Source organism: Macaca mulatta, chromosome X (assembly GCF_049350105.2).
Source record: "Macaca mulatta isolate MMU2019108-1 chromosome X, T2T-MMU8v2.0, whole genome shotgun sequence".
Classification (NCBI taxonomy): Eukaryota; Metazoa; Chordata; class Mammalia; order Primates; family Cercopithecidae; genus Macaca; species Macaca mulatta.
Window position 1 is genome coordinate 27,416,548 of NC_133426.1, and position 16,548 is coordinate 27,433,095.

General features: G+C 37.3%; 2 protein-coding genes across 8 annotated transcripts in view; one reads left to right on the plus strand and one right to left on the minus strand.

Moving 5' to 3' along the window:
- Positions 1 to 454: 454 nt before the first annotated feature.
- Positions 455 to 16,548, plus strand: part of DCAF8L2 (DDB1 and CUL4 associated factor 8 like 2) — a 171,952-nt gene continuing 155,858 nt past the window's right edge. For 4 of the 6 annotated variants that reach the window (XM_077987680.1, XM_028841748.2, XM_077987681.1 and 1 more), the window contains exon 1: positions 455 to 718. The gene's annotated coding sequence lies outside the window, so the exon portion shown is untranslated. The remainder of the gene's footprint in view (positions 719 to 16,548) is intronic. The other 2 variants (XM_028841749.2, XM_077987682.1) reach the window with 2 other exon arrangements.
- LOC701966 (succinate dehydrogenase cytochrome b560 subunit, mitochondrial) lies at positions 10,238 to 11,500 on the minus strand. 2 transcript variants are annotated; one of them, XM_015127117.3, is made up of 2 exons: positions 11,247 to 11,495; positions 10,730 to 11,082 (listed from the first exon to the last, which is right to left on the minus strand). In XM_015127117.3, the coding sequence occupies exons 1-2, from the start codon at positions 11,483 to 11,485 to the stop codon at positions 10,869 to 10,871; spliced, it is 453 nt and encodes a 150-aa protein (XP_014982603.1). In that variant the 5' UTR covers positions 11,486 to 11,495; the 3' UTR covers positions 10,730 to 10,868. The 2 variants fall into 2 exon arrangements, with proteins under 2 accessions (XP_014982602.1, XP_014982603.1); XM_015127116.3 differs by having other exon boundaries at positions 10,238 to 11,500.

Here is a 16,548-nt window from a genome sequence, read left to right on the forward strand (position 1 = left end):
ATTTGAGAGAAATGAAAGTATTTTAATCAAAATGGCATATATTAAAAGAATAAACCATGTGTGTAAATTCAAAACTTTGACTCTTACTCATTTCCCCCTTTCAATTAAATTGAACCTGTAGAGCACGTAAGGGATAAACTAAGCAAAGTTGCTCCTGAACTGATAATATTACCATATCTATCATTACTAATATTTCTTTAATATTTATAGTCTGCCTCTTCACTTTCCAGACTGAATCACTGTAAAAATAGATGTGAACTGCATGGACATGAGCAGTGCTTTTCTTGAAAGCAATGATCAGTTAAAGAAATCCAGAAATCAATATATTTCTCAAAAGCAACTGGTAGAAGAGAAATCCTAAACAATTACTGGAATCCAAGAAGAAAATGAATTAATTTAGGTTTTTTTTTCTACAAGTACTAGAAACTGTAAGGTCCTATTATCAAAATTAGATTAGGATGGAACTAGAGAGCCACAACTTTAGCCACAAACTTTCAAAATATCCTGCCTCTGGACCATGGAGCGCTTGATAAAATGGTGCATTTGGATACTTTACTTGCTTACAGCGTGGGAAAGACTCACATAAACGGCAATAAGAAGGATGAGAGATAGTTTTGTTCTGTGGAGTCGCAAAAGCTGAACATCCTCCCCACAAGGTTATTTAGAAGACATCTTGCACTGTTCGAATGCAAAGGAAGGCGAATGACTCTATTCTATGGTACGTAATCAATATTTTGATTTCAACAATGATTTTGGGAGTGGGTTGATTTTTGATTGCGAGATCTTTCTAGTGTGAAGACAACTGGATTCATTCTTCTGTGATTGAAAGTTACCTTAAATAATACTGAGCGGAAATAGTCATGTTTCTTAATTTTACAGAAAATTTTACAGTTGCCTGGGGCATAATATGAGAAATCTTACTTGGTTTTCACTTTTTAAGCACTTTAAATGCTGCACTTCTAGTAAAGTATATTCTCACCAGAACTTGCTAATACATTGATATGAAAATATTCCTACACTGTCTCAAAGATTAAGATGGAATAGAGCTAATTCATCTTATAATGTTAGACCTACATAGCCCCATAATAAATTCATATTTTTAAAATTGAAACGGGGTCTTACTCTGTTGCCCAGGCTAGTCTCGAACTCCTGGCCTCAAGCTGTCCTCCCACCTCAGCCTTCCAAAGAGCTGGGATTACAGATATGAGACACCACACTTTGCCAGCACCATAATACCTTTATGTTAAATGTTTATAAAAGCCTTTACATTATACACTCACACACACACACACACACACATATATATATATAAAATTGTATAGGTTATGTTACATTTTATAAAATACTTTATCATGTAAGCATACCAGTAGGACTATATTTGGTATATCATAAATGCTGGTTTTTTTTTTTCATCCTGAATGTAAAAATACATGTACTGGTGTATGATTCAACTTATTTATTTCAAATAGGAAAAGAAAAGTTTTTCAAAAAATGTTTGCTAGATTTAGTTATTTGCCAATAACATTTGGGTAGGATAATTTTTGTGTGTGTTAGCATCCAGCAGGCTACAGAAAGTTTAGCATAGCAGCTACCCAACCCCATAAATGCAATAACACTTTCCAGATACTATGATAACCAAAACCTCCCACATTTTCAATTCCCTGATCATCCTCTTTTACCCTGTTGAGGAGACTGGCTTAGAACAGTGGTTTACAGAATTATGATGCTTTCTACATTTATAAAAGTAAGGCAGTAAGTTGTTGCTTCTCCCATTTCCCTCTACCTCTCTCTCCCTCTTCCCTTCTCTCTCCCCACTCTCCTTTTTATCTTGTTAGAAACTGCTATTGAAAGCGTAGTAATAAACAAACATCTTTCTTTCATGATATCTTAGAGGTAGCAAAGTTCTTTTATATGTATTATTTTATTTTATCATTATAATATCTGTATCTGGAAAGCAGAGCATACATTATATTTCTCTGCATACAGGTAAAAAAAAAATAAACCAAGGCTCAGAGAAGTTAAGAAACTGTATCATACTGTAGTGAAGTTGAAAAGTGTCTTGTTCTTGTTTAGATTAGTCTTTTTAACTATGTCTGACTAAAATGTTAACATGTTCCCTGTCTTCAAGAAGACAATAGTTTAAGTGGGAAGAAAATTTCAGTCAACATAGCTTAAATCCTAACTTTCACTATGCAGACACAGTAATATTAACTACAGGAAAATGCTCCCAAATGTACAGCACAGCCTGGCTGTCGTTGTCCATCCTGCCATCGCTGCTGTTGTCTCGTTTGAAGTGAACGCAGTGCTGCCCTCCTGGCTGGTCCTGGCACAGCGGCTTCACTACCCGCTGGGTCCCCTCACACCAGTGGCTGCTGACCACTGCGGTGAGGCAGAAGGCGAAGGCAAGGCAGATGGGGAGGAGAAGTAGCGCCTGCTGCTGCCTGGCCCTGTCCATGGCTGAGTGAGGTGCGTGGGGCAGGATGAGCTGTGGGGCCCCCTCCTCCTGCCTCGTCACGGTACCTGGGCCTCAGCTCTGCCATCTGGCATCCTCACACAGACTCCTCTCACTTCCCACTGGGGAACTGCATGTGCTGCTGCACCACATTCACAGGCATGGAGCTGGGGCACGTTCCAGTCAAGGGTGCTGGCCCTGCCATTCTCCCCAGGAGGTAGGTGTGCAGGAGAGCATTGTTGTTTTTTTTTGTTTTGTTTTTGTTTTTGGTTTGGTTATTTATTTATTTATTTTTGAGATGGTGTTTCACTGTTGTTGCCCAGGCTGGAGTGCAATGGCACGATCTTGGCTCACCGCAACCTCCGCCTCCCGGGTTCAAGTGATTCTCCTGCCCCAGCCTCCCAAGTAGCTGGGATTACAGGTGCCCACCACCACGCCTGGCTAATTTTTGTATTTTTAGTAGAGATGGGGTTTCACCATGTTGGCCAGGATGGTCTCGATCTCCTGACCTCGTGATCTGCCCGCCTCAGCCTCCCAAAGTGCTGGAATTACAGGCATGAGCCACCGCGCCTGGCCAGAGGGCATTGTTTTTAAATTGTGGTAAAACACACATAACATGAAATGAACCATCTCAACCTTTTTTTTTTTTTTTTTTTTTTGAGACAGGGTTTCACTCTGTTGCCCAGTCTGGGGTGCAGTGGCACGGTCTTGGCTCACTGCAACCTCCACTTCCCAGGTTCAAGCGATTTTCCTACCTCAGCCTCCCAAGTAGCTGGGATTACAGGTGCCTGCCCCCACACCCGACTAATTTTTGTATTTTTAGTAGAGACAGGGTTTCACCATTTTGGCCAGGCTGGTCTCAAACTCCTGACCTCAGGTGATCTGCCCACCTCGGCCTCCCAGAGTGCTGGAATGACAGGCATGAGCCACCGTGCCCAGCCATCTCAACCATTTTTAAGTGCACAGTTCAGTGGCATTAACTACAATCACAGTGTTGTGCAGCCATCACCACCATCCACCTCCAGAACTCTTTTCATCTTTCATCATCTGTACCCATCGCACAACTCCCATTGCCCTTCCTCCCACCCTTGGCAACCACCATTCTTCTCTCTGACTTTATGAATTTGACTACTCTAGGTACTTCCTGTAAGTGGACTCATACAGTGTCTGTCCCTTTGTGACTGACTTACTTCACTTAGCATAATGTCCTCAAGCTTCATGCATGTCATAGCATGTGTCAGAATGTCCTTCCTTTTTCAAGGCAGAATAATATTCCCTGTGTTTATTGGATCACATTTTGTTTATCTATTCAGACATCTGGGTTGCTTCCACCTTTTGGCTGTTGTGGAGGATGCTGGTTTTGATGGAAGACCGGGGGCTGTTAGGGTGGCTGTCTTGGTGAGACTGTCTCAGCCTTGCCTTTTGCTTGGAGTAGGGTCCTCATTGCTGGATTCCAGAATCAGGGAATCCCAAGGACTTCATAGACCTATTTCTTGTCCAGCCCTATGTAGAGAAGGACTACAGAAAACAGATGCTTGCTCCAGGGACTCTGGGCGATGCGAGGTACAGGCAGGGTGCCTCAGGGCCAAGGTGCTGTGCAGAATGGGGAGGGTGGCATGCATCCCACTTGGGTGCAGAGTCCTGAGGCCAGGGAACTCAGATGCTAGAAGACAACCCTGGGCACCGTCACTCGTGTTAATAGTTTAATACTTACTAATTGCTAAAGGTAACAAAATGTGTAAAATGGTGCTACCATTTATTCATTAAAAAAGCTTGAAAGCCTATTGTTTGTTGGGTGCTAAGCTAGATGCAGACATTACTGCACATAAGAAATAACTTAAAAAGTTTTTATAATAAAGTCACTTGAAATGTCAAAATATAAGTGCATAGATTTGTCAAAGGGCAGAAGGGAAGTAGAAAGAAAAGAAAGTAGTTTCAAACTTATGTTATTGTAATGAAACCTCATGTGTATCTACCATGTTTAAAACTAATATATTTTTAGTATTAACGTATAAGTACACATCTATAACTTTTTTTTACAAAGTCAGGCAGTAAAATATAGGGTTATTCTGATAAACATAACTTACAAAATTGGCATAAAGGATAACAATTGCAGTCAGTTTATCATTCTAGCTCCATAATTCAGCATTTTTCTGAGTTTTATTTTGGCTAAATGATTTTAAGAAAATAAAATTCATATAGATAAGACATGACAAATGGTATCAGTCATTTTGTAGCTTATTTTTAAATTTTAATATGTTCTTTACTCAGAATCTTGAAAGAATACTGAGAATATATATATATACACACACACACATATAGACTCTCACACCTAATTGGATTAAAATGGCTAACAATTCAGCATATTCTTCAGTGAATACTATCAGTAAATACCTTTCTAAATCAAATAAAATTTGTTTTTGGTAGAAAATTATCAAATGTATACGTTAACTCTTTGAGATATTCAAAATTTTCCTTAAAAGAAAATGAGGATAATCTAACTACCAGTTACTGTTAATATTTGCTGGAAAATGTCTAGTCATATTTACTTTGTCTTGCTTATGAAACCTATAATTTAATTGTAGCTTCATTTGGTCACGTTCTCCAAAGTTGTAATATGGTAACATCAATAACAGAGCAAGCATTTTATATTTCAATATTTAGGTCGGTTTCAAAGTAAAATACAAAGCAACCTATACTTACAATTATGACTAAAATGATGCACCATGCAATATTACTATAATTTACTTATTTATATGTACTTAAAATACATATAGTTTACTATGTATTTGTTTGACAGTTAACAGCATATAATGCAATTTTTCACTCTCTCTTAGTTTAAAATTTTTCTTCACTTGACTTCCAGGACAACGCTTTCTCTTGGTTTTCCTCTGATCACATGAATGCTCTTTCTCAGGCTCTGTTTCTCTATTCTTTTCCTGTTCTTGATTCCAACAATCAGAAAGCTCCAGGACTCAGTCTTCAGGCCTCTTTTCTCCATATTTATTCAGTCCCTCATTGATCACATCAAGTTTCCTGGCTTCAAATACCATCTACATGTTGATGACTGGCAAAGTTACAATGCAATATAGGTCTCTTATCAGAACTCTAGATTCTTTCTATTTTATATTTCCCCTTGGAAGTCTAATAGACACTTTAAAAAAAGGAGCATGCCCAAATCCAAACTTGATTTTTGCCAATCCTCTTCTCTAGTCATTCTCATCTCAGTTAATGGTAATTCCATCATTTTAGTTAGACTCTAAATTTTGGAATTAGCCCTGACCATCTCTAATGTTTTCCCCAGAGATATCTATGTTTCACTGCATTGCTACAGATTTCTGCTCAACTATCATGTAAGAGCAGCCCTTTCTGATTTCCTTAGATTTGCTCCTCATTCATTTCCTGTCATAACTCCATTTCATTTTCCTTATTTTATATATATATATATTCATGTGTTTCATAATTTATTATACTTCCCTCTCTTAGCATGTAAGATGTAATCAGACAAAAACAGGGGCTTTGTCTTTTTAGTTCAGGGTTGTAGCCTCAAGTTTAGAACACTGCTTTAAAAATGTTTCTTGAGGCTGAGTGTGGTGGCTCATGCCTGTAATCCCAGCATGTTGGGAGGCTGAGGTAGGTGGGTCACCTGAGGTAAGGAGTTCGAGACCAGCCTGGCCAACATGGTGAAACACCATCTCTACTTAAAAAAAAAAAAAAAAAAAAATTAGCTGGGCGTGGTGGTGCGTGCCTGTAGTCCCAGCTACTCGGGAGGCTGAGGCAGGAGGATCATTGAACCCAGGAAGCAGAGGTTGCAGGGAGCCAAGATCATTCCATGGCACTCCAGCCTGGGCAACAGTGAGACCCCATCTCCAAAAAAACAAAACAAAACAAAAAAAGATTCTTGAACACATAAATCATTTGAATGAAGACACAATACTGTGGGTGTTTTTTAAATTTGTAGAAAAGTTAATTTATAAACTAATTTTTCTTCCATTGTACTTTGAAGATTTTAAAGTTTAATAATGTTTATTTTCTTGAGAGCAGGATTTATTTTCCTACTGATTTTACTCTCCAGAATTAGGATTCCATATTTTTGTTATGATTTATATTCTACAGGAAGGCAGATGTATGGTTAAGACGGCTAAGAGAGAAATATTCTAGAGAAATTCCTATCCCTTAACTCTTTCAAAATGAAAGACTACATTAATTTACATATCGTCTGAATATGAAAAGGCCTAGAGGTGGTGAGAAGATAATTAAAACCTAGATCTGACAGGCTTGTAGAAGAACAAAGCAATTCTTGTTAAATTACTATATCATTGTAGTCTAGAGGGGTTAGAGATCTTGGTATGATTATTAATATACACACATTTGATTTGTTTTACCAGTTACATTGTATAATGGGTGAAAAGCAATACATTTGCTATGAAAAGTTCACCTACACCCTTCTAGATTTAGCAGTCATAGAATTATCTCTGATAAGAAAGATTAAGATAAGAAGGTCTGAACTAATACATGAGAAGGATCCCATAAAAACAATTATATTCATTAGTAATGAACTGCCATTACCATCTAAACTTGTGTACAAAAATTAAATATTCAAGTTAATTTTTGTGAGTATCAATATTGTTATGGACATTATTTATCAATATTGATATGTCTCTTATTTTTTAATCCTTTTTAAACATTGTTTTCAGTGGCATTATATATAGAAAATACTTTAAGATTTTCTTATACCATTGGTTCTAAAATCAATGCACAAAGAATCTTATCACCAACAATTTTTTTGGCAGCTAAAATAATTGTATTCATTTCCTGTTGTTATTAGAAAAGTGCTCCTGGAACGTTTTTGTGAGCAGAAGTGCTAACTCTAAATGTCTTTGCAAAGAACACTCACTGAAGGCCGTTTGGATTTAGAGTTAACATGAAATATTTGTATTGACTTTCACATATGTAAAAGATAAATATTATCTAAGAGCTTATTACAATGATGATTATATATAAATATTTGTTTAAAATCAGATACATTTTACAATGTATTTAAACTGGTGGAAGAAATTCCTTCTAACTTTTTAGCAGATATAGGAAGGGAAAAATAGCATGGAGCATTCACATGAACAGAACTTAAAAATTCTGAATTTTCAATTCCAACTTATTCCTAACTGTATATTGCTGACGACTTTTCCTTGCGGTGCTTGTAGATTTCTTTTGAGCATCGGTTTCACTGTTTCACTCAGTAGTCAATTTATAAGGAAGATTATGTAAAATGTGACAGATTAAAATCAGGCCAAATGTTAAAGCTGAGTAAAAAGGCCAAAATAAATATAAAAATTATGTCTGGGAGGCATTATAGTGTGATTTACTTAGTAATGGAGAGAAGTAAACTATGAAAAGGAAAACAGCTGTAAAAGTAATGAATGTTTTACTGAAAACATAAGGTGTTTTCTCCTCCCATTCTCATACCATGGAAACAAGCTGACTCTCAATGAGAATGAATCGCATTCCATTTTAGACTGATGAACAATACAATTCTTTATGCAGTACACCATCAAGCTGTGGAATTCAATTCTGCAATATATCACTGTGGTAAATAGTTTAGCAAAACCCAGGAAAGCATTAAATGTTGCTATGAATAAGAATGACATTTACAGCCACACTAAGTAGGTCAGAAAGTTTAAAGGGCTCTCAGCCCTCTAGCAATGGTGCATAAGGAGAATTTGTGTGAAGGTCAGAAAGTAGTATTCTCTTCTCTGACATTATTTTATATTACTCATGCATTATGGCAAGTTTATGTGGCTCTTTCTTAAAGCTGGGATTTAAGGGTATGTACTTGATTCTAAAAACAAACCTTCAAATATTGTCTTCAAATTATAAATATTTTCATATAAATTATTAATTATACTATCAATGACTGCAAAAATTGTACAAGGTATACTCAAAGAAAAATAAAATATTCTCCCTATGGAGGAGTAAATGAATTGGAAAATTTCAAGGATGTAGAAATTAGAGAAGGTGGAAATGGCTGAAAAGAACAATATATTTTGGCTGAAAAAATATTTCCTTCTAAAACAGCAAACTTCGATCATAAAAAAGTCAGTTTGACACTGTTACACTGAAGGGGGAATTAATGAATTTTATAAGTATAATGGTCGGAAAATTTATTCTTTTTTCTTGAAGGTAGGATGTAATATAACCCCCCCCCCCCCGCCCCGGGGGGTGGGGTGGGGCGGGGCGGGTTTAGAAAGAACATTAGCTGCTTATCCCTCCTCTGTGCCCAGAGAGGCTTATCTGTGTTCCATCTTTCTACATTCCTTGAGGCATGGTGAGTTCTTGCTTCCCTCCCCAGCCGGGCTGTAAAGTCACAAGGTTGATAAGCAATTGCTACAAAAGCATGTATTCCCAAGGTTGTAAGACATAGGGTGTAACAAAAGTAAAAGAGTAATTAACTGCCTTTGTTCTCGCTTCTGCAAGTACGCTTCCTGCAGCACGTAACTCCCGCCACAAACTGCCTACAAGGTGATTGATCCCTTTGTTCCGGGCTCAGACTTTCTGGATCCTAGTCCAACTGAGTCAGTGATCACCTTAATAATTAAAGGCTCTCCTGAACTCTGCTTGGTCTCTCCCGTCTCTGATTTGTCCCACAACAACATAACTACCTTGGTAATTATTAGTAGTTCCTGATTTGCTGATGATTATCAGAAAAACGAAAGATAAGTGTTGGTAAGGATGTGGAGAAAGGAAACGCTTGTCTACTGTTGGAAGGAATGTAAAATGGTGCAGCCACTATGGAAAACGATATGGAAGTTTCTCTCTCTCTCTCTCTCTCTCTCTCTCTCTCTCTATATATATATATATATATATATATATATATATATATATAAATTGACAAGAAGACACTGAATGAAGGCTGAAGAAAGTGTTGGATTAAAATGTTAAAATGTACAATATTAGATAAAACGATCTATATGTCCTTCTTTTTAGAAAATGACTTTTACTCATTTGTCAAGGGTACAGTGACCAAAAGAAAGACGTCTCAAACTTTGAGTTTTATAATAAAAATATGGCCATCTCAGTATTTCATAAATTATAGCATGAGAGATTTATTTAATTTGCATGAAACAAAAATGTCACACTATAGATACCAGATCAAGGCATTGAAAATATATTTAAAGCATCTCAGGAGCATGCTCCGAAAATTCTATCTTCAAAGAAAGAGTTTATGACACAAATAAACTTTCTAGAAAGTATAAAACAAAAATGAATGGTCACTAAAGGAAAAGAGTGCAGAACTGTATTTGTTCAGACTATCCTGTATAACAACCAACAAGTTGATTTAGTTTTGTGAGAATTACACAAAGTAATCTGTCATTAGCTAAAGCTGTGGTGCTCTAAGAATTACTTCTAGGGTGCATGGAAATCAAAAGCTCTGATTATATTAACTAGGTGGTTAACTAAATGGTGAAGGAATATGTCATCTCATGGGAGAACATTAATCATGGAAAGTTCATTGTTCTTTATGAAATATAATGAGTCAGCCATCCCATGTTAGAGTGCTCTGGAATTTTTTTTTTTTCTTTGAGACAAGGTCCCTGTCTGTCACCCAGGCCAGAATGCAGTGACGTGATCTTAACTCACTGCAGCCTGGACTTCCTGGGCTCAAGCGATCCTCCCACCTCAGCCTCCCAGGTAGCTGGGACTACAAGTGTGCACCACAACACCTGGCTAATTTTTGTACTTTTTGTAGGGATGGGATTTCACCACATTGCCCAGGCTGAGCTCTGGAAATTTTTTTTTTTTTAAATGAGTATTTTAATTCAGTTTCAGAAAAAAAGGGTACATGACTTTGATGAGAAAGCATAAAACTAAGAGGCTTTTCTGGAAATCCAAGAAAAAGAAATAACCATTAATATGTTCAATAATTTTCTGGATCTTCTTGTGTCAAAAGCTATATATTTTCTCCTCAAAAGCAGCTGCTCCAAGAACTAACTAGCCCTCTTTATCTCCCTCTAACTGGGACAGACTAATTCCCCTCCACCCCCACCTCTCTTCTTTCAATAACACTGCGTAGGTGTTAATGGCCTGGGCTCTCACCAATGAACAGAATTGTCCTTTAAGCCAGCAACCCACAGGCAGTGGCACCCAAAGCCTCACCCCCAGTCCCCAGGGCAGAAGCCACAGAGCTGGCATTGTTTCCACTGTCTCAGGAAGAAGGAGCCAAAAGCTGACCCTCAGCACAAATCAAAGCCCAATATGCAGACAGAATAACTGCTTCTAGAGTTGGCAAGCTGTGGGCAAAAAAGGGGAGTTTTTGCAGCCACCCCATCTTTAGAAACAAGGGGAAAACTAGACCCTTTTCCACTATTATGGTCTACAAGGTACTCTACTGCTCCAACGGGATCTGAAAGTACAAAAGGACCTAAACAAATAAGGAGAACTTTTCCCAGGCTGGAGATAAGAATGAAAAACAGAAAGATGGATGAATGTAATAAGGTGTGGGAAGATGATGCTGGGAACCTCCGTTCTTCACATGGCTGCCAGCCCCATAGAGGACAACACAGTAAGAACCAGGACAACCACTCCAGACTGGTATAGCTGGGGAATCTTCAGGCCTTTTCCTAGGTCCCACATCAAGTGTCGGATCCCATTCCAGGTATGATACATGAGAGGGAAGACGAGTGCAAACTTAGCTGTGTGGATCAGTGCTGGCCCCAGACACAGGGACTTCACGAGTTCCAAATAAGACTCAAAGTTCCCAGGGAGTAACAGGGCCGACATGCCAAAAAGAGAGACCCCTGCACTCAAAGCAATACCAGTGCCACGGTGGCAGATGGACATCGCCATGGGAAGAGACCAACTGTAGATAGTGATGTGGGGAGATACAGGACGGTTTGAACTTATATTCTTATTCCAGAACCGCTCCATCTCTTCTTTGGCTGTGGTTCCCAAAGGAACAGCATTTCTGATACAGAGCTGAGGGCTAAAGTAGGCTCGGAGGCAATGACGACCAACATGTCTCAGCAAGAGCGCAGCCATCTTGGGTTCCGGTCTCTGAGCTCTGGAAATTTTAACGTGGTACTTGCTTATAGTTTTCCAAGAGCCTTTGGCAAAAATTGATTGAACACAGTGGAATCATCTTTCTTTCTCCATTTCCCCTTACTATCAAATTCACACCCTCACTCTTACATGCCAGTAATCTTTGAAAAAAGGGAAATATTATGTGAACCACATATGTAGGAACGATATTATTGAAATATTACCCAGGTAAACATGCCCTCTCTAATGTGCATTGATGCAGAATTAAGAATTGAGTTATTAGGCCAAGTGTGGTGGCTCACACCTGTAATCCCAGCACTTTGGAAGTCCGAGGCGGGTGGATTGCTTGGGGTCAGGAGTTTAAGACCATACTGGCCAACATGGCAAAACCCTGTCTCTACTAAAAATACAAAAGTTAGCCAAGCATAGTGACACATGCCTGTAATCCCAGCTACTCGGGAGGCTGAGGCAGAAGAACCATTTGTACCTGGGAGGCAGAGGTTGTAGTGAGCCGAGACTGTGCCACTGCACTCCAGCCTGTGCAACACAGCGAGACTCAGTCTCAAAAAAAAAAAAAATTGAGTCATTGTAAGACCCAGAACCCAGTTTAACATCACCAATTTGTGATGGTTATTTGCTCTTCCCCCTCTACACTTGCAACAAATCCCCATCCTCCTCTGCCAAAGGGAGGCCTGTAGACTTCATCTCCTGGGGTACCAAGTCCTGTGCATTCTGGACCTGTGCTAAAGGAAGGCACCAGCAAAGAAACTGCAGTTTAGGAAGGGAGAAATTTATTTTTTCTAATGTTTCTTCCTGCTGTTTGGCTACTTCACTTCCAAATAATACTTACGGTTTCCTGGAGACCAGATACCAATAGAGAAAAAGAGATGTCTTTCTTTTTCTTTCTTTCTTTTCTTTCTTTCTTTCTTTCTTTCTTCCTTCCTTCCTCTTTCTTTCTTTCTCTCTTTCTTTCTTTCTTTCTTTTTCCTCTCTCTCTCTCTCTCCCTCTCCCTCCCTCCCTCCTTTCCTTCTTTCCTTCCTTCCTTTTTTTTTTTTGACAGAGTTTTGTTCTTGTTGTCCAGGCTTGAGTGCAGTGGTGCAAGTCTCCTGGGTTCAAGCAATTATCCTGCCTCAGCTTCCCGAGTAGCTGGGATTACAGGCATGCACCACCAGGCCCAGCTAATTCTGTATTTTTAGTAGAGACGGGGGTTTCTCCATGTTGGTCAGGCTGGTCTTGAACTCCCGACCTCAGGGGATCCACCTGCTTCGGCCTCCCAAAGTGCTGGGATTACAGGAGTGAGCCACCGCCTGGTGGAACTTGTTTTTAGTAGTGTTGAAAGCTCTTTGGTTAAGAATGAAAGCTTCTGAAAAACTTGTTCTTTAAATTTTCTAATCTTAAAGAAACAGCTTTGAAAATATATTTGTAACATCTAATATGATTCTAAGTCTCATAGAAATTTCTGGCATCAAAATTCATCATCTTATTTTTCTGTGTACCTTTATTTTATCAGACCCTTATTGTCAGCAAGACAAGACGTATTTTATTGTCCTAAGAAAGTCGCAACAAATTGATCACAACTCCTAAAAATGGAGTTGTATGAAATAATATTTTATATAATAGATGTACAATTTATAAATTGTCTTTATTACTCATCTAATTTTTCTCTTTGTATGTTAGAAATATTGCTAGTTGTGTTGTTATGACTGAAATTCACATAATTTGTATTACACTAAGTGATCTAAAAGATTAAAAAATATAATTGCATTCAAAGTACCAATAATTTGAACTCTTTTCACTAAAAAACATGAGTATAAGGAAATGTAAAAGTAAAAATTAAAGTTATTTTCTTATAATTTGAAAAATGCTTTTTTACCAATAAATTCAGTATTGTTTATTAAAATAAAAGACATTTTGCTAATGTGCAAAATAATTTCAAACAGCTATATTTTTGAAAACATAATTACATTTTATAAAGTATTCTTTATAATGACAAAATTACAAGTGACAGAGACAATTACATGTCCTCTAAGAAATGTTTGTTTTGCTTTGTGATGTTTGGAACTATCTGTTGGACCCTGGACAGCAGCCTTCCTACTTTCTTCAAGGGAAATGCAGTCTTTTTGTTTTAACCTTTTATGTTATCATCAGCATATTTGGACATGTTTATTACCATACATGTATTATTTCATATATTTTCTATTGGAGTGATTGCTTCCTGTTTAACTGTTCTACTTTAAGCTTCTGTGCTTATTTTTGAGATCTTTATCACAATCATTAAAACCTTAGAGTACCCTTTTTACACTATATTTTTGGCCTACAAAACGGCTTAAGAATTTTAAGTGCCTGGGGACCCTATTTTAAAAGCATCATTTTAGTTATTCACTTATTCACCTTTATTCTCCACTTATTCAACCAAAGTGAATTATTCATGACTTGCATTATAAAGTTCAAAATATAAAATCACACTAAATACATTTGAGACTTTAATTCAAGCAAAGGGACTACAGTTGTATATCATTTAGTGGAGATTTAGCTAAGAAGTTTTCATAGAGCTAGAAGCAAAAATAATAAAACAAGAACTGATATCACAAACCTACAACATATATAAAGCATATTTCTGAAGCACGGTGTGCTGGAACAGAAGTATTTCAACTATATTCCAGTCAACACTGATAGCCATAGGTGCACATTTTTATTTTGTTTCAACTGAATATGAAATGTGTGTTATTGATTGAGGACTTAGAAGGTTAGATAGCTTTAAAAGCTATAGCAATGTAAAGGCATTCTGTAACCATTTGTAATGTATTTTTATACTCATTGACATGTTGGGAGATTTATCTTGAAAATTTTTTCACACAGTATCACTTAAAACAACTAAGTAGCTATTGGCACTCATATCTTTTCATAAGGTTATAGAATAATGCTCTTCCTCAAGTTTTCACTAATTGATTAAAATAATTTTAATAACTGTGCAATGATGTTTTATGACACTCTCTGATATCTCATATTTGACAGCAGCAGTACACTTTTACTGAATCCTTCCACCAGAGACACAAGCAACTTAACTGCCTTTTGCATTCACACACAGGCAACAGGTTTTTTTCTACCTTCAGCTTTTCACACTCTCTAATAACATCAGCTATGAAGATACTGGATTTTGGGGGCCTGATCTTTCTTAAGGTAGCTAAAGCATGACCTTATATCTTTACTTGCCATGAATAGTGAACTGTTCCTTTTTACTACATTTAGAGATGAAATTCGATGCACAATAATAAATTACATACTTTACGGCATTAAAGTGCCAGCCAAGGAGAAGACTTTCTGGTTGTAAACTACAGTAGCGGGCCATTTCTAGATCTCATATCATATCAATTGCTGTTACCTAGGAAAGCTGTTATTGTCTCTTCAAACTCAGCCATACGTTCATGAAGGATGCAGACCACACATTACATCTTCCACTTTATTATATTCATTTTCTCTAGTGACTAGTATTGAGGTATGGACGTCGCAGAAACTCTGTAAATATCTTATGAATGAATGAATGAAGAATGTTACATATATGATATAATTTAGGAAATACAAGAAAAATCACTTAACAAAAATCTGTCTCTAACTGGTGTGACAAAGTGTAGAATTCCATTCACCAACTTTTCCATGAATATTATGGGAAACTGTTGAAGTGAAAGTAGAGGCCTCCCTTTGCTTCCCTCTATAAGTATTCATTCCAGCATATTACATGGCTGGTAAGCAGAGGTAAAAATTCAAGACATGCTTCTGTAAGACAGTGGATAATGGAGGAAAAAATAAGAGACAGTCTGATGGTGAACAAATTCAGTGGAGAATGTTGAGTAGCTACAAAGGTAAAGACATATTTTTCTTAGCAACTAAATGAGTGTAAAAATTTAGGAAGAAGGAATGATGTTGAATCCGTATTTTTAGGGTATTTTATTTGTGAAATATTTTTTTGAAACTCCTACATAGCTTCCTTTAAGAAATTTTAGAGTAGAGATACACATTGGTTCAAGGTGTCTAGAGTCAGATGGCTATGAGGTTGAACCTGTGTTATATATCTGGGATATATTTGGGAAGCTGTCATCTGGAAGTTGGATGTAATGTGCAAAACCTCACTGCACATAAAGATATATAATCACCAAAATGAGCCAAGATTTTGTTAGTCACTCTTACCATCCTACTCTTTCAAAGAACTTTGAACTATTATGTTTTGAATGATACAATCAATATGCAATAATATTGTGTAACTGATAGAGAAGAATGGGATTAGATGAAAATTTTCAGCTCTAAGTATGTGAAGGCACTAAATTGAAGAAACTTTTGTGAATGTCTCTGTGAACTTGAAAATTATTTTTCTTAAGTCATATATATATATATATATATATATATAAAACATTATATTTTGTACTAATATTTGGGGATTTGGAGAGTTGGAGTCCTGCCGACTTTGGCAACATTGAAGCACATCCCTTTTTATGGGAAGATGTGCTTCACTGAAGCTAAAATATGTGGGTTAAATTCATCTTTGTGCATCTACCAAAATAGTGAAAGTGCTGCTCTCATCTCTTCAGGTAACAGTAAATACTGCATTAAGATGTTTGCCACAGGCATTAGAAAAGGCTTCTAGTGGACTAGGTTTTTGCAGGTGCTTTTTACAATGAAGACTTACTGAATAATCTTGTACTTCATTTCAAAAAAGAGTGACATACCTCACTTCTTGCTGTCAGTGGAGCTAATCAGAAATGAAGAATAAAATAGAGTGTAGTGCTCTGAGAAAAACAAGCAGTGAAATGTCAAGAGGAGACTGAAGTACAGAGAATGAGACTTTTCTATCTTAACCTCTTGAAACTCGACAGTCCCAGGGGTCTGGGGTTAGGTGCATTTTCCAGTCCTTTTCCTGATTTGGTGAAATTAACACTGATGAGCACAGACTGACTTAATTTGGTACCACTTCTTTGAGGGAAAGAGTCTGCTGAATAGATGAAGAAGAGTGGGTGTGGGCTTGATATAAACAAAGTCACAAAGAGACAGTGCACTTTTTTTTTTTTGG